We start from the raw sequence: 27,732 nt of genomic DNA on the forward strand, positions 1-27,732 counted from the left end.
CGAGAATCGGGACGAAATCTTGCCGTACATCACATTCGCGTATAATACGGCGCGCCAGGAAAGATAAAAAATCGCGCCGTTCGCACTCATTCATGAAGGAGAAGTTACTACAATGCTTCACGTCATGCTGCCTAACGATTGCAATGATTCAGAGAAAGACGCCTCAGACTTCACTGAGCGCACCGACGACGCAAGGCAGCTTGCCCGCGTCAGAATAATCAACCAGCAGCAACTTGACGCCCAATGGTACAACCTTCACCATCGATTCGTCGCTTATGAACCAGGCGATAGAGTCTGGGTCTGGTTTTACGTACGACAGTGAGGCTTCTCGGAGAAGCTCATATTTACTCCGATACTTTGGACCCTACAAGGTTTTGGCCGTCCGTGACGTGCGAAGTCGTGCCCGACGCCTTCTGCTGTTCGAAATGTCGCCAGCGTCTGCCTGATACAATGCACGTGGTCTGCATGAACCTTTACCACTCTGAGTGATGTAAACACCCACTAGCCGCATCTCTACTGTTGAGCACCGGGACGACGCTCACTCTGGCGGGAAGGTAATGCCGTGCATAGCTGCGTCTGGCTGCGAGATAGCGACGACAACGAAAATCGCGGATTTGCTCGAGAGGCGCAGCGCAGGTGTGTGAAGAAGATGACAATCTTAGTGGCCTTCTTTTGTGAGCATCTCTATGGGTTCCACTGTCCGTGTTCCTAAATAAACCCTCTGTATTTTACAACCCACGACATGATATAGCGGGTACCACGCTTCTCCGAAGAATGAGTAAAGAGGGAATAGTGAATGCCTCCCTACTACACAAAACATATATCATGACTTACGGCATGATGAGTACTCTGCAAGTGTGCTTGTATAAGTCATTCAAGAAGTGCTTAACAAAGGCTCTGAAAGGCCGCTCTTCCAGCTATCTCTGTGACTGCGCTGCGCGTTTCGCGCAGGGCTGGAGATTTTTTGTTTGTGTTGAGTAAATGAAATTCGGCAGATGTCACGTGCTTCGCAAATCAATGTTATGCGAAGCATGCAGGGGGAAGGGGACTGTGTTGTTGAGTGAAACGTTACGAAATGACGCTAACAATACTGCTACGGCCATTGAAAGAGATTGAGCTCTATACCCGAGTGGGTAAGTGCTACTGGGAGACCGAATAGAGGACAAAAAATAGAAGTCCATGAGCTGATGTTTATTGTAAATGACTCGGCTTGACGTCTAGTGCTTTACCGAGGACGAAGGACATATCGTCTTGTATTTATCGAGACCTTTTCTCGTGGAGGGGCCGTTTAGCCTGGTGCTCGTGCCGCAAATCCCGATCCTGGTGCCACGAATGCGGTCCCATAGGCCGACTGCCAGAACGCAGCCGTCGGCAGAGCCGGTGCGTAGGTTGGTGGCGTGGCGTATGGGTTGAGCCTCACTGCCGTTGACACGTAGTCGTAGCCGTATGCTGGGGCACCAGGTGTGGCTTCAGCGGCATAGTTTCTTGAGGACTAAACGCGACCATCAACTCTGCGGCACGGCGAATCATTCTCTCTTCGAGGCCAGGCTGCTTGTACGATCCTGTCACGGCCGCGTCGCCGCCACCACGGAAGAATTGCGGTAGGAAGGGTCCGACCACGCCACCGTTGACTGCGACACCGCACGCTCACTCGACTTTTGTCGAGCTCGCTCGACCCGAAGCAGCACGCCATTGACGATAGCACCGTTCATCTCGCGCATCGCTTCGTCTACGTACGACATGTTTTCGAACTCGACGAACGCGAAGCCCGGGGATCTTGGCACCATCCACACTTCCTTGTGCTGTCCGTACTTGCCGAACTCGCGCTCCAGGTCGTCGTGGGTCATGGTGCCGTCGAGCCCTGCCACGAAGGTGCGTCCCAACAGTGAGCTGCCGCCTGGCGTGGTGGAGATGTTCGGGGTGACGACGGATAACGCTCTTGAATGCTTTTCGCCCACGCCACGATGCTCTTCAGCGCCACGACGTACCGCTTCCTTTTCTTCTTCTTCTTCTTCTTCTCTGATAGTTCATACAAGATACAGAGGATTGGCTGAGTAGGAGGTGAATTTTCGCAGTATTTTTCTCAGTTTACAACTAAGGAAAGCTAGAGCTAACTAATATGGCAAATTTAAATACGAATTATTATTGATGATAAGATTTAAGCATCGTTAAGTTGGATAGAATTTCTTTCAGACTGATTGATAAATTCCGCAATAGTGAAGAACACATGCATTTTACATATGGCAGCGGCGGCCGCGAGCGCACCGACATCAGAGAGAAGAGGATCATGATGGTCGCGGGTGCGCTCGTGGCACGCGGCAGTCGCTGATAGCGGGCAATTGAAATGGTTAACTGGTTGGAATAACACGTGATTTTAAGCCCATGCACGCTTGGATTCAGGCGTGGCTGCTCCATTTGGTTGGCTTATGTTGATTTAAAAAGCAGGATACAACTAGCTTGTTCTAGAAACATGTTTCCGCCTTAGTAACTGTAGGTATTTCTAAAGCTTATGACAGTGTAGAACACGATAAAGTAGTAAATTCGCTAACGCACGTGGGTTTACCCAATTACTTCGTTGCATGAATTTACTTCTTTTTAAAAGATAGAGAGTTTAATCGCTTTAAATCTGGCGTGCCTTCTTCGAAGTATAAACAAACTAGAGGTCTCCCCCAAGGTTCGGTCTTGTCACCATTAATATTGATTGTTTTATTCAGCCCAATTCCTGCACGATATTCGGTATTGTCACCATTATTATTTCATGTTTTATTTTGCACAATTGCTGTACAACATGACGTACATATATACTCACGTACGTATGTATACGATGAGGACCTCACAATTTTGCTACAGCTGTAGTTATACATGCACTATATTAGGTGCTACAATTTTATATGAGTGCTCTGAACCCGTGGTTGGGCGACATTAATATTTGAATAAACATCAAGAAAAGTACAATCATAATTTTTCCGCTAATTATTCTAGTGCAGATTTTTGTACTTTACAGACAATACCTTATTCCGCAGATCAAATTGATTAGGTAGTTAGAAGTTATTTATACCGAAAATCTAAATTGAAGTCCGCATGTAGCAAATATCGTAGCTAAAGGAACACGGGTGGTAGGGATGCTTCATAGACACAGCAGTAAGCGATGTTGTTTACGTCGCGATGTGCTTGTCACAATATATTGTATGTATATTAGGTCGATATTAGAGTTTGGCAGCGTCTTGGTTTCTGGAGGACCCACCCATAAATTTGACAACTGGTACTTCTCTAACGCGAAACGTTACGATTATGTTTTGGGCTGCACAAATTTGTCACAATCATATTTATATGCGGAAGTGGGCCTCCCTTCCCTTCTTGCAAGGTTCCAAATACTATCAGTTCGTACCTTATTAAAAATATATGCATCTACACATAGGAGGTCGCAGTACGTTTTCAATAATGCATTCACCTCCTTTTTTAAACAACGGTGGTCTAGACTAAGGTGCCCACAAGTCAACGTCGTACAGAAGCATTTAGAAACATTACAACCGTTGTTTAAAAAAGAAGGATGCTTCAGTTTGTGCAGAAAACGCACGAGTTGGAACTGCATCTTCAGTGTTGAATTGGTTTTTTTTTTCAATTCGTTCACCTACTTTATACCTATTTATCAAACATAATTACGTGCAATTCTCTTAGCATTACCTAAATATACTTTTTCTATAACAGATGATATCATTCTTACAGACTGCCCGTCTCTGTGTAATTCATTCCCTTCACCTAATATGTTCGATGCTCGACAAGTTTTTCACGCTTTGCCAGAAAATATTTACGCCTCATTCACTTGGTATGAACACCAGGGCATAAAGCAAGAACCTTTAATGAGTAATGTGCAGATGCACTTCCTATGGCCTCACATATTGATCCCATAATGTCTATATTTCGACGCTATTAATCATTCTCGTGACACAATTTGAGAAATACGCCACATCAGATAAATTTTGAAAACTCTCGCTTGGAAACATCTGAGTTATTTAAGGTACCCTTGAAAAAACCGTTGGTGCTTTCCTCGAAATAATGGCGGAGATATCAATTACAGGGCTACGATGCCGAATCCCCCCACTAAACTATTATTTAAAAGGCCAGGTCTGGCGCAGTCTCCCTTTTGCCTCCACTTCAAGGACAATGAATCTCGGCATCATTGTCACTTGACACGCTGGTTATTTACAAATTATCACGGACGGCCGATTTTGGCGACCCCGCGTCACGGCAATTAATGGGCGCCGTATTCCCCCACTGACCGTGGGAACGGTGGGCGCATGCAAGAGAGCCGAGAAGTGCAGAATGGGGTGCTCTTTTTCGAACGTCGCCGCCGACCTTTGATCCTTTTGTAACTGCGGCGGCGTCTGCAAGGTCGTGGAAGGCCGCGATGTACCCCGAACAAGGATTAGACTACGGGACGCACCGGCTGAAAGCGAAACAGACTGACCGTTTCCCACGGAGGAAACCGTGGGAAAACCTCTGGTGGCCAAGTCATATGGCAACACCCCAACAGGTTGTCACACTCTCCCTAGTTGAGGACCCTCTCCTAATTAAAAAGGTGTGAGGTCAATAAATATTTGGGGTGGAGTTCACATCAATTAAACGCGCACGATTGGACCCATGTAGAGGTCCCTTGTCCTCAAGGAAGAGAGCGAGGAGACACGAGGGGGATTTAAGCGCCGGATTTTGCCCTGCTAGGCAGACTAGTCGCTGACCAACATGGTGAAGAAACAGATCAACAAGTATCTCTTCTAGAAGTTTTTAGTGTGGCTCTGTATCGGCTGGCCACCTAAACTAGCCGTTCGTCTAGTTGTGACTCGTTATTAACGTCTGCAACGTAGACATCGAGACTTCGCCTTGAGTTTGCTCAACCTGCGCGAAGTCACCTGCAAGCACTAGCCTCCCGGAGCCACCAGCGTTGCAACACCGCCGACATCGCAGTCGTGCCAGAACTCTCGTCGACTTCTTGCCTCCGATCGTCGGGGACGCAATGTTGCCGGTCATCACACGTATGCCTTCACCTGTTTATATCTTCGAACTTTCTCCTCCGTCGTTCTATTGTTGTTAGTTTGTGTAGTTTGTAATAGTTCTCTTTGGTAAGCTGATTTATTGTTTTGTTTATACATTTTTTTAGTTGTATCAAGTGTTGATGTATGTTGTTAGTTGTATTGAATTGTTGTACTAGATCCCGTGTGCTGCAATATCACTAGAGTAAAGTTTGTTTTGTTTTCTCACGTCTCTGATCTCTTCACTGTCTCTGCTTGCGTACGGAACGAAATAACCTGCTGTCATTCCCGTCGCCGACTTCGCGCTGGCGACGCTAGAGTGGCAGCTTGTAACACAAATCAAAGAAAAAGACTGTTAGAACCTCTCCGTAGGTTGGTTTTAAATTTATCTCTTCCACTGGTCCTTTCTTCTGAAGCAAATAAAAAGGGTTTTAGCCACAGGAACGTTTTCGAAGCCATGATGTGTGATTTTAGAAAAAAAACACATAAAATAGAGTGTTAGGTTTTGGCAAAAATTCACTTTATTTCCAATCATATTAGCTTGTTGGCTTTTCTTTTTGCTTAACTCAACTCATTCTATTTCTGATCTATGGTTTACTAACCTGTACTTTTTTGAAACATCCTCATTTAAACATCCCGTATACTAAAACTATTTCATCTCAAAGATGAAGTACCATTCGTTTCATGGCCGATCTCCCATGGGGGGTCACTCCAGATTCTGAGGAACAACCAACCAACCAACCAATCAGTTGCGGCCGACACTTAGTGGAAAAAACAAGGTTCCTGGTCTGGTTCAAAGTCTTCCTGCAGGGCTCTAGGTTAATCAGACTTGAACCCCCCCCCCCCCCTCATTGGGTGCCCAACAAAATGCTCCCAGGCGTTAGACTACGCATATCTAGGCCAATTTTAGGACGCTGCTCGAATATGTAAGTCTCGACATTTCTATGACGCTAAAATTATTTCCACAGGTATGAAGTGAGATTGAGCTATGCTACTATGGGTATGTTTCATTGGGAGAAAGAGGAGATAACGAAAAAAAGGCGTCGATGAGCTCGTGTTTATTGTAAATGATTAGACTCAAGGTCAGGTGCAAATTGCCGCGAGATCAAGCAGAGTCCCCGCCTCACGGCAACTTGCCGAAACGGTGAAGTTGGGATTGCTCCTTGCGTCGTCTGCTATAATAGCCACGTCGTGTTTCTATGTGCGCGTACGTCAAGCACGTTCTCAAAGTGTGGTCTGTCCCGTCATGTCAGCGCGAGTGTTACAGTTTCTACATAAGCCTGAAGTACGAAAGGAATTGGTCTTGCTCGGCTGCCAATGCATGTAATAGGATTGGTGAGTTAAACTTTCCAGTGTGCTGTTTATTATCGTCGTACCCTCTATTAACCAGAATAATTTAGGAGCGGGTGTGCCGCTTTTTGTTTCAAGTACATTGTATAAAGCTTGCTTTAGGCCGTGGACCTCAACATTAGCCCGACACCCTCCATGCCACATTGTCTCTTCCCGACGGGTGGACCAAGTGCCTGAACCTGCACCGTCGTCATACCCTATACATGGCCAAGAAGAAAGGTGAGGACCGGCATGTGGTGTTATGACCGAGGCTCGACGGCATCGCACCGCTGCTGCCAGTCATTACGGTTCGGGTTTAGCGGGTCTCATCATGGATAGCTGGCTGCCGCCACCAGACCCCTTTAGCCTATCTTGCAGGGAAGAAGGCGCCTTCTTCGAAAAGTGTTTACGCAGGTTTATTAACATTAAATACAGCATGGCGGTTCTCGCCAAATGACGAACATCTAGAAGTATCTGAGCACACGGGCCTACAACATTTCCGCCTTCATCGGAAATGCAGCCGCCGCAGCGGGGATTTGAGCACGTGTCCTGCGGGTCAGCAGCAGAGTACCTTAGCCACTAGACCACCGTGGCGGGGCTCTCCTGTTGACTTCTGACTTCCGTACTTGATGTTCATCATCAAATTACGCAAACACTAATCGAAGATCGCCAAATAGATTTTCAATTTTGATCTTTTCTGTCTCGCGGTCTTCGGTTCGTTTATATTTTTTCATATCTTCCTAAAATGATCAGTTCAACTTGTTTGGTAGAACATGAGCATCAACATACGTAGGCCAGTGTTTCAGAAAGCTGTCTCGCAATGCACTAGTACTCTTTTTTCAGTGCATGACACAGCGTCACACCTTGACAACTGATGAACGGAAAGTTGTTTGTACTCTTTTATTATTGTCTCTTTGCCGGCGCTTGGTTCTCGCGCTATATCTATCGGCATGTCATACCAACTAGCCAAAGCTGCCACACTTCAAATTATATTACTTTTACTTCTCTGTTTCGTCCCCTTATAGACTTTTCTTTGCCTTTTTCTGTGCTTTTTTCCTTACTCATACATTGCTCTTTGTGCCAAATGGTTTTCGTCCCATGGTTTAATCTCTCCTCTATGGGCTTTCGCGCTCTGCGCAATAAACTCAGTTGGAAGTTAACGTTCGTGTCATTCCTGTCTCTGTGTCGTCGTTCTGTTTTCGCGCTGTAACTATTCGTGACTCCAGCAATTTATGCGGCACCTAGCGGCAATATAGTGAACATGCGTACTGAGGTCCAAACAGTCCAAGCACCAGTCGTATATGGTAGGAGCATGGTAGGATAATGACGCCCGGAAAGAAAAAACAAACGGCCAAGCAGTTCTGCTGTGTTCTTCAGTGCGCGTCAGCGAGATGGAAGGACAGCGCGATTTCGTTTCACGCATTTCCTTCCGAGGCCAAAGACCGAAGCCACGGAGCTTGGTGGATCGCGAATCTCCGCATCGGCAAGGACGTGAAACAGACGATACCGTTTGCTCAGGGCGTTTCGCACAACACGATTTCTTCTTTCCAGGTGAGGCACCACTGTTAACATCTTGACTCAAACCTACTAAATCACTATTGTATCCAGTGACTGCATAACGTTGCAGCTCCCGAAGTAAGTAAACAAATCTCAGAGAAATGCGGTGCGCCATGTGCATCTTGCGATATAGCTGCGCTCTATTTTCTGCGTATGCTAACCGGAATAAAGGAACTTGATTCATTTGGCACACTTGAGAATATTATTTGCTGCATGTATTATGCCGCAATTTAGCAATTTCTGCGACGTTTGTCTTTACACGTGGCGACCACCCTGGAGGCACTTAACGTTTTGGTCCTGCACATCGCTCGCGCAACTTAAACGGGTATCGGAAGTTCTGGCGTTTACTAGTATTGTGTTAGCCAGTTCTGGAAGCGATCGCTGTAAACTTGGCACTTTTTGAAAGCGCAGTCAATGGTTTGCGTGGCACGGACGAAATTGCAATGCACGCCGGCGCTTCTCAGCGCACAAGTAGGGAATTGTTTTCGTTTCAAGCGCGAATGTGTTGCATGTGATGCTGGTGTTTAACTCATACAGTTTCATTGCAATAATCGTCGACAAACGCGCGACCCTCGCGTGAATTTTTAGCCTTCTTTTCAGCCTCAAATGGCATCGCCACTAAGCCATCAATCGCCTCTAAGTGACGATTGATGGCGTTGAAGTGACAACCTTAGTCGACACAGGTGCAGACTTTTTTGTATTGAGTGAACGATTGGCAGACAAACTGATGAAAGTCAGGACGAAAAGGACGGGTCCTTATATCCTAAATGCTGGGGGCCAGATAATGACACCCACGGGAAAATGTACAGCAAGACTCACGATGAGAATGTGATTTTGTAGCCACAATTCTGATCCTACCAGTGCGCTGGAAACCACTGATACTGGGAATGGACTTTTTGGGAGAGTACGGTGCTGTGGTCAACGTACGTGGCCGTGTATTTACATTCGCCCCTGACAAGCCTGTGACCCATGGTCCAGATGAAGAACCCAGGTTGTTACGTGTGGTCGACGACGATGTCTGCGTGCCACTACTGTCATGTCGTCTTGTTTCTGTGTGTTGCGGAGTGCACTGTAATGAAGACGCCATAGCTGAACGCTTCACTGCCCTTCTTTTTCGACAAGGCATTGCCATCGCTCACGGCATCGTCAGCATAGTGGATGGGTGCGCAGACGTGCTTCTGACCTACTTCAAGTAGGAGCGCCGGCACATCAATAAAGACACGGCAGTGGTATACCTCGAGGAGCTCGACTACTCTCAAGACTGTCTTATGCAAAAGGAGGCCACAGCCCTATAAGCTCCGCATACACCACCAGTCGATATCGTTCCGATTCAAACACCGACTAAAAGATGCCGTCTTATGGAGCTGCTCAACCAGCTCAAGGACTCCTTCTCATCGATATCACGAGTTGGTCAAATGCCTGGGACTAAGCAACGCATCAACGCGGCAGACACATCAAGACTGATCAAACAGAACCTATATCGCGTCGCTCAAAAAGAACGTCAGGTAATCCAGCAGCAAGTCAAGAATATGCGAGAGGATGATGTAATTCAACCATCAAAGTGTCCTTGGGCATCTCTAGTGATACACGTGAAAAAGAAAGATGGCAGCTTGTGTTTCTTCGTCGATTATCGTAAGCTTAACCAGGTTACAAAAAAAGACGTTTATTCATTACCACGGATCGATGACTGTTAAAAAACAGGCTACAGCATACTCGCTGCTTCTCGTCAATGGACCTTAAAATTTCATACTGGCAAACAGAAGTAGATGAGCGCGACTGAGAAAAGACCGCTTGTAGTCGTGACGCCATACGGGATTTATGAATTCAAAGTCGTCGCTTTCGGCTGGCGTAATATACAAATTGGTACCATTCTGTCCGGCCTGAAATGGAAAGCATGCCTGGTGTACCTCGACGATGTGATTGTTTTTTCGGCCACGTTTGAAGAACATCTAAAGCTGCTACTGTCGGTCCTTCAAGCCATATACAGACCGCTGAACTCACATCAAAACCGGAAAAATGCCACTTCGACTTCGAAGAACTCCAGCTCCTGGGACACGTGGTCAGTCGCGAAGGTGTGAGGCCTAACCCAGATAAAACTGAAACCATCGCAAAGTTCGACACACCTGAGGATAAGAAAGCAGTCAGACGTCTCCTGGGTCTCTGAGCCTACTACCAGCCATTATTGCAGGCTTTGCACACATCGCGCCTATTCACCGAACCGCCTTACAAGGGAAGACGTTGCGTTTGTATGAGAGGAAGAGCAAGAAGTTTCGTTCAACGAGCTGGGGAACCGTCTGCACACTTCACTCGTCCTCGCTCACTTCGACGAGGATTCACCAACAGCCATCCATAAAGATACCGATGATGTGGGCCTAGGTGCTGTTCTTGTCCAGTGCCAAGATGGTGTGGAGGGAGTAGTTGCCTACGCTAGCAGAACGTTGACACGTGCCGAGTCCAACTACTCAACAACGGAGGAGTGTCTGGTTGTCGTTTGGGCAGTTGCGAAGTTACACGAAGAACAAAAGTATTACTAGCCAAGAATCGCAGCAGAGGTGACACATCACTCTTTGTTGGTTTACCAACATGAAAGACCCATCTCGCCCCGCCGCGGTGGTCTAGTGGCTAAGGTACTCGGCTGCTGACCCGCAGGGCGCGGGTTCAAATCCCGGCTGCGGCGGCTGCATTTCCGATGGAGGCGGAAATGTTGTAGGCCCGTGTGCTCAGATTTGGGTGCACGTTAAAGAACCCCAGGTGGTCTAAATTTCCGGAGCCCTCCACTACGGCGTCTCTCATAATCATATAGTGGTTTTGAGACGTTAAACCCCACATATCATCATGAAAGACCCATCTCGACGTTTAGAACGATGGAGTTTACGGCTCCTAGAGTTCGACATGGCCGTAGTTCACAAGTTCGGAAAGCAACACTTAGATGCCGACAGTCAAGCTCACTGAATGAATCACCGGCTACAGAGGATGATGAATTCGCAGGCGTTTTAGGAGTTGCTGATGCGGCTATGATTTCTCGGCAACAACAAAATTAGTGGGAGCTCAACTCGCTTATAAAATTCTTGAACGGACGAGTCGCCAATGCACAAAGAGTGTTTTCGAAGAACTTATCGCTATTCTGTTTACGGGACGGAATTCTTTACAAAAAGAGTTTTTATCAACAAATAGAAGCTATCAGCTGGTAGTTCCTGAAGCTCTCCGTGGTAAAAGTTTACAAGCCTGCTATGACGAAGCCACTGTGGTCCTCCTCGGTGTCACAAGAACACCGACATGCGTTAAAAAAATATTACTAGCCAAAAATCACAGCAGAGATGAAACATTACGCCCGAACATGCACTGACTGTCAGCAGCGCAAGGTACCGCCTCTCAAACCCACTGGGCTAATACATTCAGTGCTAGTGCCAAAAGCTCTGTTTTCTGAATCAGAATGGATCTGCTTGGCCCATTCCTAACATCGGACATCGGCAACCAATTGGTTATAGTGGCGACAGACTACCTCACCCGATACGCAGAAACCGAGGCGATTGCGAGTGGCACTGCAGCTGAAGCGGCCCAGTTATTCATTCAGAACAATGTCCTGAGACATGGGGCTCCAGCTGCCGTCATAACAGACAACGGTACCGCGTTTACCGCCGAGCTTTTTGCGCACTGTGCTCACGCTAAGTGGTACAGCGTATAGGAAGACGGCAGCTTACCACTCACAAACGAATGTGCTTACAGAACGACTGAACAAGGTAATCGCTGACATGCTTTGCATGTACGTCGACGTGAAAAACGAGAATGGGGACCACATCTTGCCGTACTTCACATTCGCGTATAATACGGCGCACCAGGAAAGAACGAAAATGACGCCGTTCCCACGAATTCATGACAGAGAAGTTACTACAATGCTTCACGCCATGCTGCCTTATGATTGAAATGATTCAGAGACAGACGGTTCAGACTTCACTGAGCGCACCAAGGCAGCAAGGCAGCTTGCCCGCGTCAGAATAATCAATCAGCAGCAACTTGACAACCAATCGTACAACCTTCGCCATCGATTCGTCGCTTAAGAACCAGGCGATAGACTCTGGGTCTGGTTTTCCGTACGACGCCGAGGCTTCTCGGGGAAGCTCCTATACGCCGATACTTTGGACCCTACAATGTTTTGGCCGTCTGTGACGTGCGAAGTCGTGCCCGATGCCTTCTCCTGTTCTAAACGTTGCCAGCATCTGTCTGAGACAATGCACGTAACCTGCATGAAACTTTACCACTCTGAGTGATGTAAACACCCGCTAGCCGAATCTCTACCTGGTGAGCACCGGGACGACGCTCACTGTGGTGGGAGGGTAATGCCGTGCATAGCTGCGTCTGGCTGCGAGATAGCGATGACAACGAAGATCGCGGATTCGCTCGAGAGGCGCAGCGCAGGTGAGTGAGGAAGACGATAACCTTTGCGGCCTTCTTTTGAGAGCGTCTCTATCCCCCTTTGTGGGTGAGCGCCATCCATAAGAAGTCATCATCAACATCATTACTATCATCATCATCATCATCTATGAGTTCCACTGTCCTTGTTCCTAAATAAACCCTCTGTATTTTATAACACACGACATGATATAGCGGGTACCACGCTTCTCTGAAGAATGAGTAAAGAGGGAATAGTGAATGCCTCCCTACTGCACAAAACATATGTCATGACTCACGGCATGGTGGGTACTCTGCAAGTGTGCTTGTATAAGTCAATGAAAAAGTGATCAACAAAGGCTCTCAAAGGCCGCTCTTCCAGCTATCTCTGTGACTGCGCTGCGCGTTTCGCGCAGGGCTGGAGATTTTTTGTTTGTGTTGAGTAAATGAAATTCGGCAGATGTCACGTGCTTCGCAAATCAATGTTATGCGAAGCATGCAGGGGGAAGGGGACTGTGTTGTTGAGAAATGTCGCTAACAGTATTGCCGCGGCCATTGAAAGATATTGAGCTCCATACCTCAGTGCGTATGTGCTATTGGGAGACAGAATACAGGATGAAGAAGAGAAGTCGATGAGCTCGTGTTTATTGTTAATGGCTCGGCTTGACGTCTAGTGCTTTACCATGGACAGAGGTCATATCGTCTTTTATTTATCGAGACCTTTCCTCGTGAAGGTGCCGTGTATTTCGGTGCTCGTTCCGCTAATCCCGATGCTGGTGCCGCGTATGTGGTCCCATAGAGCGATTTCCAGAACGCAGCCACCGGCAGAGCTGGTGTGTAGGCTGGTGGCGCGGCGTATGGGTTGGCCATCACTGTCGTCGACGCGTAGTCGTAGCCGTATCCTGGGGCACTGAGCGTGGTATCAGCGGCATAGTTTCTTGACGACTAAACGCGACCATCAACTCTGGGGCGCGACGAATCATGCTGCGTTCGAGGCCAGCCTGCTGGTACGATCCTGTCACGGCCGCGTCGCAGCCATCACGGCGCGATCGCGGTATGAAGGGTCCGACCGCGCCACCGTTGACTGCGAGACCGCACGCCCACCTCCACTTTTGTCGAGCTCGCTCGACCCGAAGCAGCACGCCATTGACGATAGCACCGTTCATCTCGCGCATCGCTTCGTTTACGTACGACATGTTTTCGAACTCGACGAACACGAAGCCCGGGGTTTTTGGCGCCATCCACACTTCCTTGTGCTGTCCGTACTTGCCGAACTCGCGCTCCAGGACGTCGTGGGTCATGGTGCCGTCGAGGCCTGCCACGAAGGTGCGTCCCAACAGTGAGCTGCCGCCTGGCGTGGTGGAGATGTTCGGGGTGACGACGGATAACGCTTTAGAATGCTTTTCGCCAACGCCACGATGCTCTTCAGCGCCAGATGATGATGATGATGAATCCACAGACATGGCTCGTACCCACTCAGGGGGATTGGCCAAGAATCGATTGCTTAATTAAGTAAGTTTTTTTTTTAATATCGAAACCACCCACCAGAAAAAAGAATGAAAAAAGTAAAGACACCCTAGTCAGAATGAATGGAGTGCAATAGTTGCTAGTCACTCGTGCAGATAAGACAACTATTCATTACCTTGAATAAGAATCAGGATAGTTAAACAATGCTCTTGTGTTCGTTGGAAATATTATTATTATTTTTTGCATGATTAATAATCACGCAATTAAAAGCTTAATTCTTTTACTTTCATTCAGGTACTTGCAAACTGCGTAGAAAACGTTCTCGTGGCTGAAGCCCAGATCGAAAGCACCGAAGGAAAGTATGTTTTCTATAGTGAAATTCAACCCCAGGCTAGTCAATGGGAGGGCTAAGAATGTTTTCCTAAGCAATTTGTATCGGCGGCATGATAAAAAATAGTGCTCTATTGTTTCCAATTCTGAACAAAAGTTGCATAGTGGTGATATCGCCAGACCAGCCCTATGTGAATAGAAATTTAACGGGGGGACACGACATCGAAATCTGGTTATTATGGTTTCCAACTGTTTTGTAGGACACCAATGACTTTTCCATGGAAATCTTAAGTGAGTAAATTCTGGTGTTGACAATATTGCTTCCATAGCGTCTGCACTGAGCGCAAGCTTTCTGTATCTGGTCGCTGTTATAGTGGCCACTTCGGGAAGGACTGATAGTACTGGCCCTTCCAATGCTGCTCGTGCTAGAGAATCGGCGATTTCATTTACTTCTAAGCCGCAATGACCGGGTACCCATACTAATTTCAGTAGCTGCAGCTGAGGAGGAACTAGCATATGGAGCGTCTTTAGGGCCATCGATTTTGTTGACGCCGTAATCGACGTACATACTGACAGGGAATCCGTTATTATGATCGCATTAGCGGCATGCAAAGGTAGCTTTCGCAGCGCTAGAACTATTGCCAACAGCTCAGCTTCAAAAACTGGGGTGAAATCCGGTAATCTTAATGAAAAAGACCAGTCAAGCGAATGTGAGTATATACCTACACCTGTCTTTTCATCCAATACTGAAGCATCTGTGGCTATAATGTTATTCGTTTCCGCGTGTGCAAGATAATCCTGCAGTCGGCTATTTAAGACCCTATAGGATTGTAATTTGGGCTTAGAGGGAAAAATCTCATCGAATTCAATCTTAAGAAATTGATTTGTATCCTGCGCAGCAATCACATCTCGTATTTTTACATTTAACCTATCTAGTTGTTTCTGGACAAAAGCAATTTGAGGTGTTCGAAAGCGTGGCCAATGGGCAAGAAAAAATCTGTCTGGGTCATTTATAAAATCATACTCAGATCGTCTCTGCGCATAGCTATAAAATTTCAGAAACGTCTGAACCGTTAGGATACAAAAACGGCAAGGCAATGTAGGTAATCGTGCTTCCTGATACAAAACATTGTTTCTTACAAACCTCGGAAGTCCTAGACACAATCTCAAGGCTTCTCGTTCCAGCATAACCAGAGGCTTTATTTTATAGGCAGGGCCACCTGAGAACAATACGCACCCGAATTCTAGGATTGGTCGCATATACATTTTACAGATCATCACCATTGTGCTTCTGCGTAGACCATATCGGCGGCTGCTCAGTCTACGAAGAATTCCTAAGGCGCGTTGTGCTTTAGATGCCATGCTTTCTATGTGAGGAGTCAAGTTTAGGTTGGCATTATAAGTTACTCCCAATTATTTAAGAGATTCCACATGTGGAATGGGCTCTTGTTTATAACATATTGAAATTGAGATGGGATCAGATAACTTGAATATCAATACTGCACTCTTATTTACATTTAAGGTCATGCAGACTGCATCTAGCCATCTCTCCAGCATATTGACATATCTCTGTAGCGTTTGATATAAAGAATATATGACACTATGTGCCGTGAAAAATGCAATATCGTCAGCATATACAAACACCTTCACGTCCTGGCAATGCGGTATAGTGCTCATTAAGATGTTAAATAGAACTGGCGATAATACAGCGCCTTGGGGGACACCACGTGTTTGTTTGCACTTTGACGATGCGCAACCATCCTTAAAGCAATAGAACTCCCTTCCTCTCAAAAATTCCCTCACCCACGCCAATATATATTTTGGGAGATTGTGGCTCTCTAATATGTCTAATAATACTGAATGTTCTACACTATCGTATGCCTTAGCTATATCCAATGTCACTAGTGCCGCATGTTGTCTTTTTTTGCGAGCAAGCTGAATGCGGCTTTCTAAATCTGCGTGTGCACACCAGATTGAACAATCTGTTCTGAAGCCAATTCGATTTGGATTTAATATCGAATTTTCCTCCATGCATATTAAAACTCTTTTATTGGGCACTCTTTCGATGAGCTTCACCACATTAGATGTAAGAGAAATGGGTCGAATGTTTTCTATGACATATCCGAATCCTTGTCTTTTTTGTATCGGCACTATTTTAGCTAATTTCCAATCATACGGAATCCAGGCAGATTTTAACGAATAATTTACAGTGTCTAGTTGGTCACATGGTGATAATTTGAATAATATTTTTATCATAGCAGTTGTGATTCCGTCCGGACCAGGAGCTGACGAGGGCAAACCTCCTTGTATCACTTGTGCTAACTCTTCCTCTGTAACTTCAGTAACTTCAATCGTTGACGCTGGTTTTTGTGGATCGTAAGGCTTAGTTGATGTAAATCTACACTCCAGGCCTTTAGCCATGGTTTCTAAGGATTTCTGTGTTTCTTCCAAGCACATAATCTCAAACCCTATATTATTTTGAGATGGCATCATTTTACGTGATCTCATGAACCTGAACAGCGCCTTTTTGTTACAAGCTTTTGAAAGGTGATCATAATGTTTTCTATCATATTGTTCCTTAGCTAAAGAGACCGTGCGTTTGAAAATTGCAGCGTGATACTTGTAATCAGACCAGTTTTGAGGGCACTGGTTATAAATAAGTTTTTTCCAAGCTGCCTTTCTTCGTCGGAAATCCCGGGCACAATCCGAGTTCCACCACGGACTGTGGATTGTGCTCTTTGCGGATTCCACAACGAATTCTGCGTTTTTATATGTTCTTTTGATCAGTGCACTTAGTCTCATGGCTTTTGTATCTTCTTGCTCTTCAGAATGAGTTGCCAAAGCAGATTCCAAATCTTTCCTAAATTTGGTGTAATTAATAAACACTCGAGTCTTAGAGCCTGACATTATAACTTGGCAAGCAATCTCGAATAATATTGGCAAATGATCACTGTTAGTTGCACAATCACACGCACTCCACGACAAACTAGTGAGTGATGAACTCACAAAGCTTAAATCTAAGGCTGAACGAGACCTATCACTAATGTAAGTGGGTGTTCTTGAATTCAGGCCACACAAGTTATTATCCGCTGTCCACTCCCATAATCTCTTACCACATTGATCAGTTCGGAAACCCCAGCACGTATGATGAGAATTGAAATCGCCGATTAGAATTTTATTTTGATAACTAGAAGTCACTGCAGCGTCTAAACATCGAGTATCTATTACACCTTCAGGAAAGTATGCATTCACCACCAAAAAAGGCATGCAGCCTGGTAAGGTTATTTCTAAAGCGAGAATTTCACTGTCAGGTGACATGAGCTTATACGCAATTTTTGCTTTGAGACTTATTCTATTATTATTAAAAAATGCCAAACCTCCACCTTTCGATGGACGGTCTAGACGGAAAGATCTGAATCTATTTAATTGAAAAGACTGATGCATTGAAAGCCAAGTTTCTTGCAGTGCAATAATATCTGGAGAAAATTTCGATGCCAAATATATTAGATCAGTTGCTGCAGAGTGAATTGATCGGCAATTCCAATGAAGAATTTTAAGTGACCCTATTTTTGCTCTAAAATAGCCTCAGCGATGGCCTTGTTTAGAATATTTTCTTTAAGAAAATCAGCTATAGACAGGGTGTTCTTCTGGTACTTTTTGGTTTTTGAATCGACAGGTGCGATGCCTTTTTTGTATAAAGGGGATCTCGAGCGCTTTAGCGATCGGGGATCCATCTCCATTTCGTCTGAGTCCTCCACTTTCTTGGTAAGATCGCATTGAAATACGCTACCTTCCTCTACTGAATCTGCAGCTACCATAGGTTGCTGTGGCGTATCAGAGCCATACTTCTTTGAAATTTTAGGGGAGTCACGAATGTGAAGGGCTTCCGTAGCCTGATGTGGCGTAGCAGAGTCATACTTCTTTGAGAACTCCGAGGAGTCAATAATGTTACGTGGTGCACTGTGGTTGTTTTCCGCTGTACCCAACATTTGAGCCATCTGGTTCGATAGAATCTGGGCCAAGGACCCACAAATATTCCCAGCGATGCGCTCCATTGCCTTCTCCACTGCCTTCTCAATCGCTTCCGCAATAGGGACAGAGAGAGCTTCCATTGTTGGCATATTACGAGCTGTAACACCGGCGTAGCCTTGTGTTTGTGCTTGTATTTCAAGTGCTGCTTCCTTCCGTGAACACCGTCTTCGTTCTACTATCTCTAGAATTTCCAGTTCACGTACCGTTGCCAAACAACTAGAGCTATCGGCCGCATGAGCTTCGCTACATAGGCAACACTTTTCGTTATCACTCAGACAGTCGCTAGAATTGTGACCTTCCCCGCATACCTTACAACTGACCGCTGACGTACAACATTTCATTGTGTGAACATAACGCCAGCACTTTATGCATCGGAGCGGACGAGGAGAGAGTGCCTCTACTCTGTAAATTAAAGGCCAAGCCTTAATTTCTGATGGTCGGACTGATCCTGCAAATGTCACAATTACAGACTCAGTTGGTATTTTGTTGTTATCAACCACCCGTCCACACCGATAGACTGAAATAGCACCTGCTGGCGAAAACAGCTCTAGTACTTCGGAGGGTGGCATGTTGTCATCGACGCCACGCGCTAGACCTCGGGTACATGCTAAATGAGAAGGTATGAACGCGCTCACCGGCTGGGATGCAAACGTTGAGCACTTTAGCAGATCTAGGACAGAGGACTGGTCTGGCGAAAAGCACAGTATGCCTCCTCTGCCGAACTGGCGGACCTCCGTTATGGACTGGTATTGGGCCGTCACTGACCGTAATTCCGCCTGAATGATCTTCGGGTTTTTCATCCGAATGATGCCGTCATTGTTCGGGACTAGAGCCACTGGAACCGATGATATTCCGTTGCTCAAAAAAAGATCCACTGGCACCTCCTTTGGATCCGTAGAAGCAGACCAAAGAAAAGCCCCTGGCCCTGGCGAAAATAAGGGCATCTTGTCTTGTCTGAACTGCACAAAAAACACTGATCAAACAACTATTGCAGTATAAGAAACGATGGTAGATCAATTAATCAACAACAGCTACTTAATTCTTGGCCACACCCCGAGAGCAAGCTTCTACGACTAGAGCCTTGGCGAACAGGAGCCAGTCCGCGAAAGCGCCACGACGTACCGCTTTTTCTTCTTCTTCTTCTTCTTCTTCTTCTCTGATAATTCATGCAAGATACAGAGGATCAGCTGAGTATTAGGTGAAATTTCTCAGTATTTTTCTCAGTTTGCAACAAAGGAAAGCTAGAGCTAACTAATATGGCAAATTTAAATACGAATTATTATTGATGATAAGTTTTAGACATTGTTAAGTTGGATAGAATTTCTTTTAGACTGATTGATAAATTCCGCAATAGTGAAGAACACATGCATTTTACATATAGCAGCGGCGGCCGCGAGCGCACCGACATCAGAGAGAAGAGGATGATGATGGTCGCGGGTGCGCTCGTGGCACGCGGCAGTCGCTGGTAGCGGGCAGTTGCAGTGGTTAACTGGTTGGATGAACACGTGATTTTAAGCCCATGCACACTTGGATTCAGGCGTGGCTGCTCCATTCGGTTGGCCCATGTTCATTTGGAAAGCAGGATACAACTAGCTCGTTCTAGAAACATGTTGCCGCCTTAGTAACTGCGGTTATTTCTAAAGCTTATCACAGTGTAGAACACGGTAAAGTAGTAAATTCGCTAACGCACGTGGGTTTACTAAATTACTTCGTTGCTTGAGTTTACTTCTTTTTAAAAGATAGAGAGTTTATTCGCTTTCAATCTGGCGTGGCTTCTTCAAAGTATGAACAAACTAGAGGTCTCCCCCAAGGTTCGGTCTTGTCACCATTATTATTGATTGTTTTCTTCAGCCCAATTCCAGCACGATGTTCGCTATTTTCGCCATTATTATTTCTTGTTTTATTCTGCATAATTGCAGTACAACATGACGTACATATATACTCACGTACGTATGTATACGATGACGACCTCACAATGTTTGCTACAGCTGAAGTTATACATGCACTATATTAGGTGCTACAATTTTATATGAGTGCTCTGAACCCGTGGTTGGACGACATTAATATTTGAATAAACATCAAGATAAGTACAATCATAATTTTTCCGCTAATTATTCTAGTGCAGATTTTTGTACTTTACAGACAGGACGTTATTCCGCAGATGAAATTGATTCGAAATTTAGAAGTTATTTATACCGAAAATCTCAATTGAAGTCCGCATGTAGCAAATATCGTAGCTAAAGGAGCACGGGTGGTTGGGATGCTTCGTAGACAGAGCAGTAAACGATGTTGTTTACGTCGCGATGTGCTTGTCACAATATATTGTATGTATATTAGGTCGATATGAGAGTTTGGCAGCGTCTTGGTTTCTGGAGGACCCACACATAAAATTTGACAACTGGTACTTCTCTAACGCGAAGCGTTACGATTATGTTTTGGGCTGCACAAATTTGTCGCAATGATAATTTATATGCGGGAGTGGGCCTGCCTTCTCTTCTTGCAAGGTTCCAAATACTATCAGTTCGTACCTTATTAAAAATATATGAATCCACACATAGGAGGTCGCAGTACGTTTTCAATAATGCATTGACCTCCTTTTTTAAACAACGGTGGTCTAGATTAAGATGCCCACAAGTCATCGTCGTACAGAAGCATTTAGAAACATTACAAGTAAACCTTCGTGAAGTATTGGTACTAAGATGTATTCAGACAATTAAAATATGCTTTGACATATATTTCCCGAAAATTGTAAAAATCTTCCCTACAGGTACCTAAATGCCATTTTGAAAAACCACTTCGCAAGATTAGTATTAAAAATTTTAATAGCAACTGATGCTGCAGTTTGTGAAGAAAACGCACAAGTTGGAACTGCATCTTCAGTGTTGAATTGGTTTTTTTTTTCAATTCGTTCACCTACTTTTACACCTAGTTATCAAACAGAATTACTTGCGATTCTCTTAGCATTACCGAAATATAGTCTTTCTATAAAAGATGATATCATTTTTACAGACTGTCCGTCTCTGTGTACTTCATTCCCTTCTCCTAATATGTTCAATGCTCTACAAGTTTTTCACGTACTTGTCAGAAAATATTTTTGCCTCATTCACTTGGTATGAATACCAGGGCATAAAGGAAGAACCTTTAATGAATGTGCAGATGCACTTCCTAAGGCCTCACACATTGATCCCATAATTTCTATATTTCGACGCTATTAATAATTGTCGTGGCACAATTTGAGAAATACGCCACATCAGATAAATTTGAAAAGTCTCGCTTGGAAACATCTGAGTTACTTAAGGTACCCTTGAAAAAACCGTCGGTGCTTTCCTCGAAATAATGGCGGAGATATCAATTACAGGACTACGATGCCGAATCCCCCCCACTAAACTATTATTTAAAAGGCCAGGTCTGGCACAGTCTCCCTTTTGCCTCCACTTCAAGGACAATGAATCTCAGCATCATTATCATTTCACACAAGGGTTATTTACAAATTTTCACGGACGCCCGATTTTGGCGACCCCGCGTCACGGCAATTAACGGGCGCCGTATTCCCCCACTGACCGTAGGAACGGCGGGTGCATGAAAGAGATTCGAGAAGTGCAGAATGGGGTGCTCTTCTTTGAACGTCGCCGCCGACGTTTGATCCTTTTGTAACTGCGGCGGCGTCTGCAAGGTCGTGGAAGGCCGCGATGTACCCCGAACAAGGATTAGACTACGGGACGCACCGGCTGAGAGCCAAAGAATCTGACCGTTTCCTACGGGTGAAACCGTGGGAAAACCTCTGGTGGCCAAGTCGTGTGACACTACCCCAACAGGTTGTCGCTCTCCCTAGTAGAGGGCCCTCTCCTAATTAAAAAGGTGTGAGGTCAATATATTTTTGGGGCGGAGTTCCCATCAATTAAACGCGCACGATTGGACCCATGTAGAGGTCCCTTGTCCCCAAGGAAGAGAGCGAGGAGACACGAAGGGGATTTAAGCGCAGGATTTTGCCCTGCTAGGCAGACTAGTCGCTGACCAACATGGTGAAGAAACAGATCAACAAGTATCTCTTCTAGGAGTTTTTAGTGTGGCTCTGTATCGGCTGGCCACCTAAACTTAGCCGTTCGTCTAGTTGTGACGCGATATTAACGTCTGCAACGTAGACATCGAGACTTCGCCTCGAGTTTGCTCAACCTGCCCGAAGGCACCTGCAAGCACTAGCCTCCCGGAGCCACCAGCGTTGCAACACCGCCGACATCGCAGTCGTGCCAGAACTCTCGTCGACTTCTCGCATCCGATCGTCGGGGACGCAACGCTGCCGGTCATCACACCTATGCCTTCACCTGTTTATATCTTCGAACTTTCTCCTCCGTCGTTCTATTGTTGTTAGTTTGTGTAGTTTGTAATAGTTCTCTTTCGTAAGCTGATTTATTGTGTTGTTTATAAACTTTTTGGTTGTATCAAGTGTTGATGTATGTTGTTAGTTGTATTGAAGTGTTGTACTAGATCCTGTGTGCTGCAATATCACTAGAGTAAAGTTTGTTTTGTTTTCTCACGTCTCTGATCTCTTCACTGTCTCTGCTTGCGTACGGAATGAAATAACCAGCTGTCATTCCCGTCGCCGACTTCGCGCTGGTGACGCTATAGTGGCAGCTTGTAACACGAATCAAAGAAAAAGACTGTTAGAACCTCTCCGTAGGTTGGCTTTAAATTTATATCTTCCACTGGTCCTTTCTTTTGAAGCAACTGAAAAGGGTTTTAGCCACAGGAACGTTTCCGAGGCCATGATGTGTGATTTTAGAAAAAAAACACATAACAAACTAGAGTGTTAGGCTTTGGCAAAAATTCACTTTATTTTCAATCACATTAGTTTGTTGGCTTTTATTTTTTCTTCACTCAACTCATTCTATTTCTAATCTATGGTTTACTAACCTCTTTTTTTTGAAACATCCTCATCTAAACATCCCGTCTGGTAAAACTATTTCATCTCAGAGATGAAGTACCATTCGTTTCATGGCCGATCTTCCATGGTGGGTCGCACCAGATTCTGAGGAACAACCAACCAACCAACCAATCAGTTGCGGCCGACACTTAGTGGAAAAACCAAGGTTCCTGGTCTGGTTCAACGTCTTCCTGCAGGGCTCTAGGTTAATCAGCCTTGAACCCCCCCCCCTCCATTGGGTGCCCAACAGAATGCTCCCAGGCGCTGGACTACGGATATCTAGGCCAATCTTAGGACGCTGCTCGAAGATGTAAGTCTCGACATCCGAATGACGCTAAAATTATCTCCACAGGTATGAAGTGAGATCGAGCTATACTACTATGGGTATGTTTCATTGGGAGAAAGAGGACAGAACAAAAAAAGACGTCGATGAGCTCGTGTTTATTGTAAATGATTAGACTCAAAGTCAGGTGCAAATTGCCGCGAGATCAAGCAGAGTCCCCGCCTGACGGCAACTGGCCGAAACGGTGAAGTTGGGATTGCTCCTTGCGTCGTCTGCTATAATAGCCACGTCGTGTTTCTATGTGCGCGTACGTCAAGCACGTTCTCAAAGTGTGGTCTGTCCCGTCATGTCAGCGCGAATGTAACAGTTTCTACATAAGCCTGAAGTACGAAAGGAATTGGTCTTGCTCGGCTGCCAATGCATGTAATAGGATCGGTGATTGAAACTTTCTAGTGTGCTGTTTATTGTCGTCGTACCCTCTATTCACCAGAATAAGTTAGGAGCGGGTGTGCCGCTTTTTGTTTCAAGCACATTGTATAAAGCTTGCTTTAGGCCGTGGACCTCAACATTAGCCCGACGCCCTCAATCCCAAATTGCCTCTGCCCGACGGGTGGACCAAGTGCCTGAACCTGCCCCGTCGTCATACCCTATACATGGCCAAGAAGAAAGGTGAGGACAGGCATGTGGTGTTATGACCGGGGCTCGGCGGCATCGCACCGCTGCTGCCAGTCATTGCGGCTCGGGTTTAGCGGGTCTCATCATGGATAGCTGGCTGCCGCCACCAGATCCGTTTAGCCTAACTAATTTTGCAGGGAAGAAGGCGCCTTCTTCGAAACGTGTTTACGCCGGTTTATTCACAATAAATACAGCAAGGCGTATCTCGCCAAATGACGAACATCTAGAAGTATCTGAGCACACGGGCCTACAAAATTTCCGCCTTCATCGGAAATGCAGCCGCCGCAGCGGGGATTTGAGCACGTGACCTGCGGGTCAGCAGCAGAGTAACTTAGCCACTAGACAACCGTGGCGGGGCTCTCCTGTTGACTTCTGACTTCCGTACTCGATGTTCATCATCAAATTACGCAAACACTAATCGAAGATCGGCCAATAGATTTTCAATTTTGATCTTTTCTGTCTTGTGGTCTTCGGTTCGTTTATATTTTTTCATATCTTCCTAAAATCATCAGTTCATCTTGTTTGGTAGATTATGAGCATCAACATACGTAGGCCAGTGTTTCAGAAAGCTGTCTCGCATGCACTAGTACTCTTTTTTCAGTGCATGACACAGCGTCACACCTTGACAACTGATAAACGGAAAGTTGTTTGTACTCCTTTATTGAAGTCAAAAGAGTAACAACGGCACTGCATATCCAAGTGTATGTCTAAATGCAGAGAGATGTATGGTATCTTGAATAACGTGTGCCGAAAAATGTGTCCGGCTCAGACCATCTTGTAGAAAAACGACCATCACAAGACAGCGGGACGAAACGGCGACACACAAATGCCATGGCATGCAGGCGACGGCGGGCGCTCAGCTGGCGTGGCGACGGCAGGGAGGCAGGGGGACGGTGTGTTTTTTTTTCTTTTTTTTTTCGCGCTCACACTTGTGACTGAACGGTTCTGCGTAAGTGGATGCCGGCTCCTGGTGCCAGGCTGGCGCGACAGTGATGACGGCTCTCCCCCTTTTTTTCTTTTTTTTCCTTCTTGCGCCTGCTCTTGCCAGCTGTATGCGCGACTTCCGTGCCACGTGGATGTCACGGGTATTTTTTTATTGCTGGGCTCCCTATAGTAGGGATTTTAGTCAGTAAGCAGGAGCGCTCCGGCTATGTGTCGTTTCTTATCCGGCGCCCGACTTTGAGTGTACAGACCGAACATTTACAGATGTAGCGCACGAATGGCGTGATGTAGTGGCGACACCATTTAAGGCTGAAGAGAAAGCTACAGGCCGGAAATTTTCAGATGTAGTTCACGAATGGCGCGATGTAGTGGCGATGCCCTTCGAGGCCGAAAAGAAGCCTAGTTAGTACCTGTAAGGACATGGTTGAGATTCGAACCCGTTGCGAAAAAAAAGAGTTCGCGATCGAAGCAGGGTGTGAGGGTTCCGTGGTTGTAGAAACGCTTATAAGATTCACAGAGTGTTCCACGAAAATTGAACCTTGCAGCCCTATAGACGATGTTGATGATATGTTTTTACTCCCAGTGCCAGCTGTGTAGGATAGGAAGAACCAGAAACTCGCAAATCACGGCCCCTGCGCTTGATAGCTGTACATGCTTGAGGCCACGTATTCAGATATACCCTCAGGCCTGCAAACCCTACTGATGAACTTGAGTATGGCATGACTATAGCGCGAGAACAGAACGTCGACAAAGAGACAAGAAAGACACGAGCACTAACTTCTTATTGAGTTTATCGCGCAGAGTGCGAAAACATATAGAGGAGACAGTAAACCATGTGACGAAAACCATGTGGCACAAAGAGCTACGCATGGGTAAAGGAAAAAATAAAAAAGCACAGAAAACACAAAGAAAAGTCTCTAAGGGAACGAAACAGAAAAGCAAAAATATAGACTAAGTAGACTGTTTTTTAGTACACTGCATATATGTTGGTGTTACGTACCACTTGCGCAGAAACCATTTGTTCCTTTTTCTTCCGCTCAGAGCAAGTTAATAGAACGAGGCATAGCACGGGCCTGCCTTCAGAACGCCTTGACTAGGTCGTGCGTTCACAACATCTGTGCGAGCTTCAAAGCTCATGTGCCTCGGCTTATGGCTTCGGGTATTCCTGGGGCGTTTATCGCTTCTGTTGCTGACACTATCCTGTGGACCAATAGCAGAGCAGAGGCAGGAACAGGATCCGAGCAATACGGATACAGAGTGTGAAAAAATATATAGCCGCTGTTCCGTACAAACACCAGATATCACACAGACTCAAGAAAATCGAAAAACGTGTGGGAGTTCGTGTGATGTTCTCTGCACCGTACAAGTTAATCAGTCTCACAAAATCTACAAAGCCCCTGAAAACGCAGTCTCAACGAAATGTAGAGTTAAGCATAGAAACAGGTATGTGGCATGCGGCCGGGAGAATGTCTTTAGGACCCCCCTTTCCTGCGGTGCTTGTTATGTCGGAACGACCGAAAGGTGTCTGAACGATTGACTGAGAGAACATGCCGACAATGGTAGAAATGGGAAAGATGGATTTCTCACTCAGCACTTCACTGAGTGCAAGTGTTTGCCCCTTTTAAAGGACACAGTGACGTTGTACAAGCACAGGGATGAACGCACCCAAGTCGTCGTCGAGGCCACCCAGATGGTACACGAACAGGTATCATTCATTAGCAAGCCCACCATGTCTTTTTCCGAGAAGGAACTAAGGTTCTTCGAAGGGAGTACGCGCAAGTAGTTATATACCATAGCTATAGCGCGAGAACGGAACGACTACAAAGAGGCAAGAAGGACACGAAGTAGCGCTTGTGTCGTTGTCTCTTTGCCGGCGTTCGGTTCTCGCGCTGTAACTTTCGGCATGTCATCCCAACTAGCCAAAGCTGCCACACTTCAAATTATATTACTTTTACTTTTCTGTTTCGTCACCTTATAGACTTTTCTTTGCCTTTTTCTGTGCTTTTTTCCTTACTCATACATTGCTCTTTGTGCCAAATGGTTTTCGTCCCATGGTTTAATCTCTCCTCTATGGGCTTTCCCGCTCTGCGCAAAAAACTCACTTGGAAGTTAGTGTTCGTGTCATTCCTGTCTTTGTGTTGTCGTTATGTAGGTGAGGCACCAGTGTTAACTTCTTGACTCAATCCTACTAAATGACTATTGTATCCAGTGACTGCATAACGTTGTGGCTCCCGAAGTATGTAAACAAATTTCGCAGAAACGCGGTGCGCCATGTGCATTACACTTGCGATTGAGCTGCGCTTTATTTTCTGCGTATGCTCACCGGAATAAAGGGACTTGATTCATTGGGTACACTTCCGAATAACATTTACTGTGTGTATTAAGCCGCAATTCAGCAGTTTCTGCGACGATTGTATTTACACGTGGCGGACACCCTGGAGGCATTTAACGTTTTGGTCCAGCACATCGGTAGCGCAACTTAAGCAGAAATCGGCAGTTCTGGCGTTTACCAGTATATTGTCAGCCAGTTTGGGAAGGGATCGTTGTAAAGTTGGCACTTTTTGAAAGCGCAGTCAATGGTTTGCGTGGCACGGACAAAATTGCAGTGCACGCAGGCGCTTCCCAGCGCACAATAAGGAATTGTTTTCGTTTCACTCGTGAATGTGTTGAATATGATGCTGGTATTTCCCTCGGAGAGTTTCATGCAGTATTGGGCCACAAACGCGCCAGCCTCGCGTGAATTTTTAGCCTTCTTTTTGGCCTCAAATGGCATCGCCATT

At 45.8% G+C, this 27,732-nt stretch overlaps 1 protein-coding gene across 1 annotated transcript; it reads right to left on the minus strand.

Moving 5' to 3' along the window:
- Window positions 1-1,565: 1,565 nt before the first annotated feature.
- LOC119161970 (uncharacterized) lies at window positions 1,566-13,603 on the minus strand. The gene is made up of 2 exons (XM_075884837.1): window positions 13,407-13,603; window positions 1,566-2,019 (listed from the first exon to the last, which is right to left on the minus strand). The coding sequence occupies exons 1-2, from the start codon at window positions 13,601-13,603 to the stop codon at window positions 1,566-1,568; spliced, it is 651 nt and encodes a 216-aa protein (XP_075740952.1).
- Window positions 13,604-27,732: the final 14,129 nt, after the last annotated feature.

This window comes from Rhipicephalus microplus, unplaced genomic scaffold (assembly GCF_043290135.1).
Source record: "Rhipicephalus microplus isolate Deutch F79 unplaced genomic scaffold, USDA_Rmic scaffold_49, whole genome shotgun sequence".
NCBI classification, from domain to species: domain Eukaryota; kingdom Metazoa; phylum Arthropoda; class Arachnida; order Ixodida; family Ixodidae; genus Rhipicephalus; species Rhipicephalus microplus.

What these genes read in the sequence shown, in the direction of transcription:
- LOC119161970 (XM_075884837.1), bottom strand. Translation starts at nt 13,603, where the DNA reads ATGACCCACGACGTCCTGGAGCGCGAGTTCGGCAAGTACGGACAGCAC. An exon ending in CGAGCTCGACAAAAGTGGAG is followed by an intron (nt 2,020 to 13,406) that starts GTGGGCGTGCGG and finishes ATGAACTATCAG; the next exon opens with AGAAGAAGAAGAAGAAGAAG.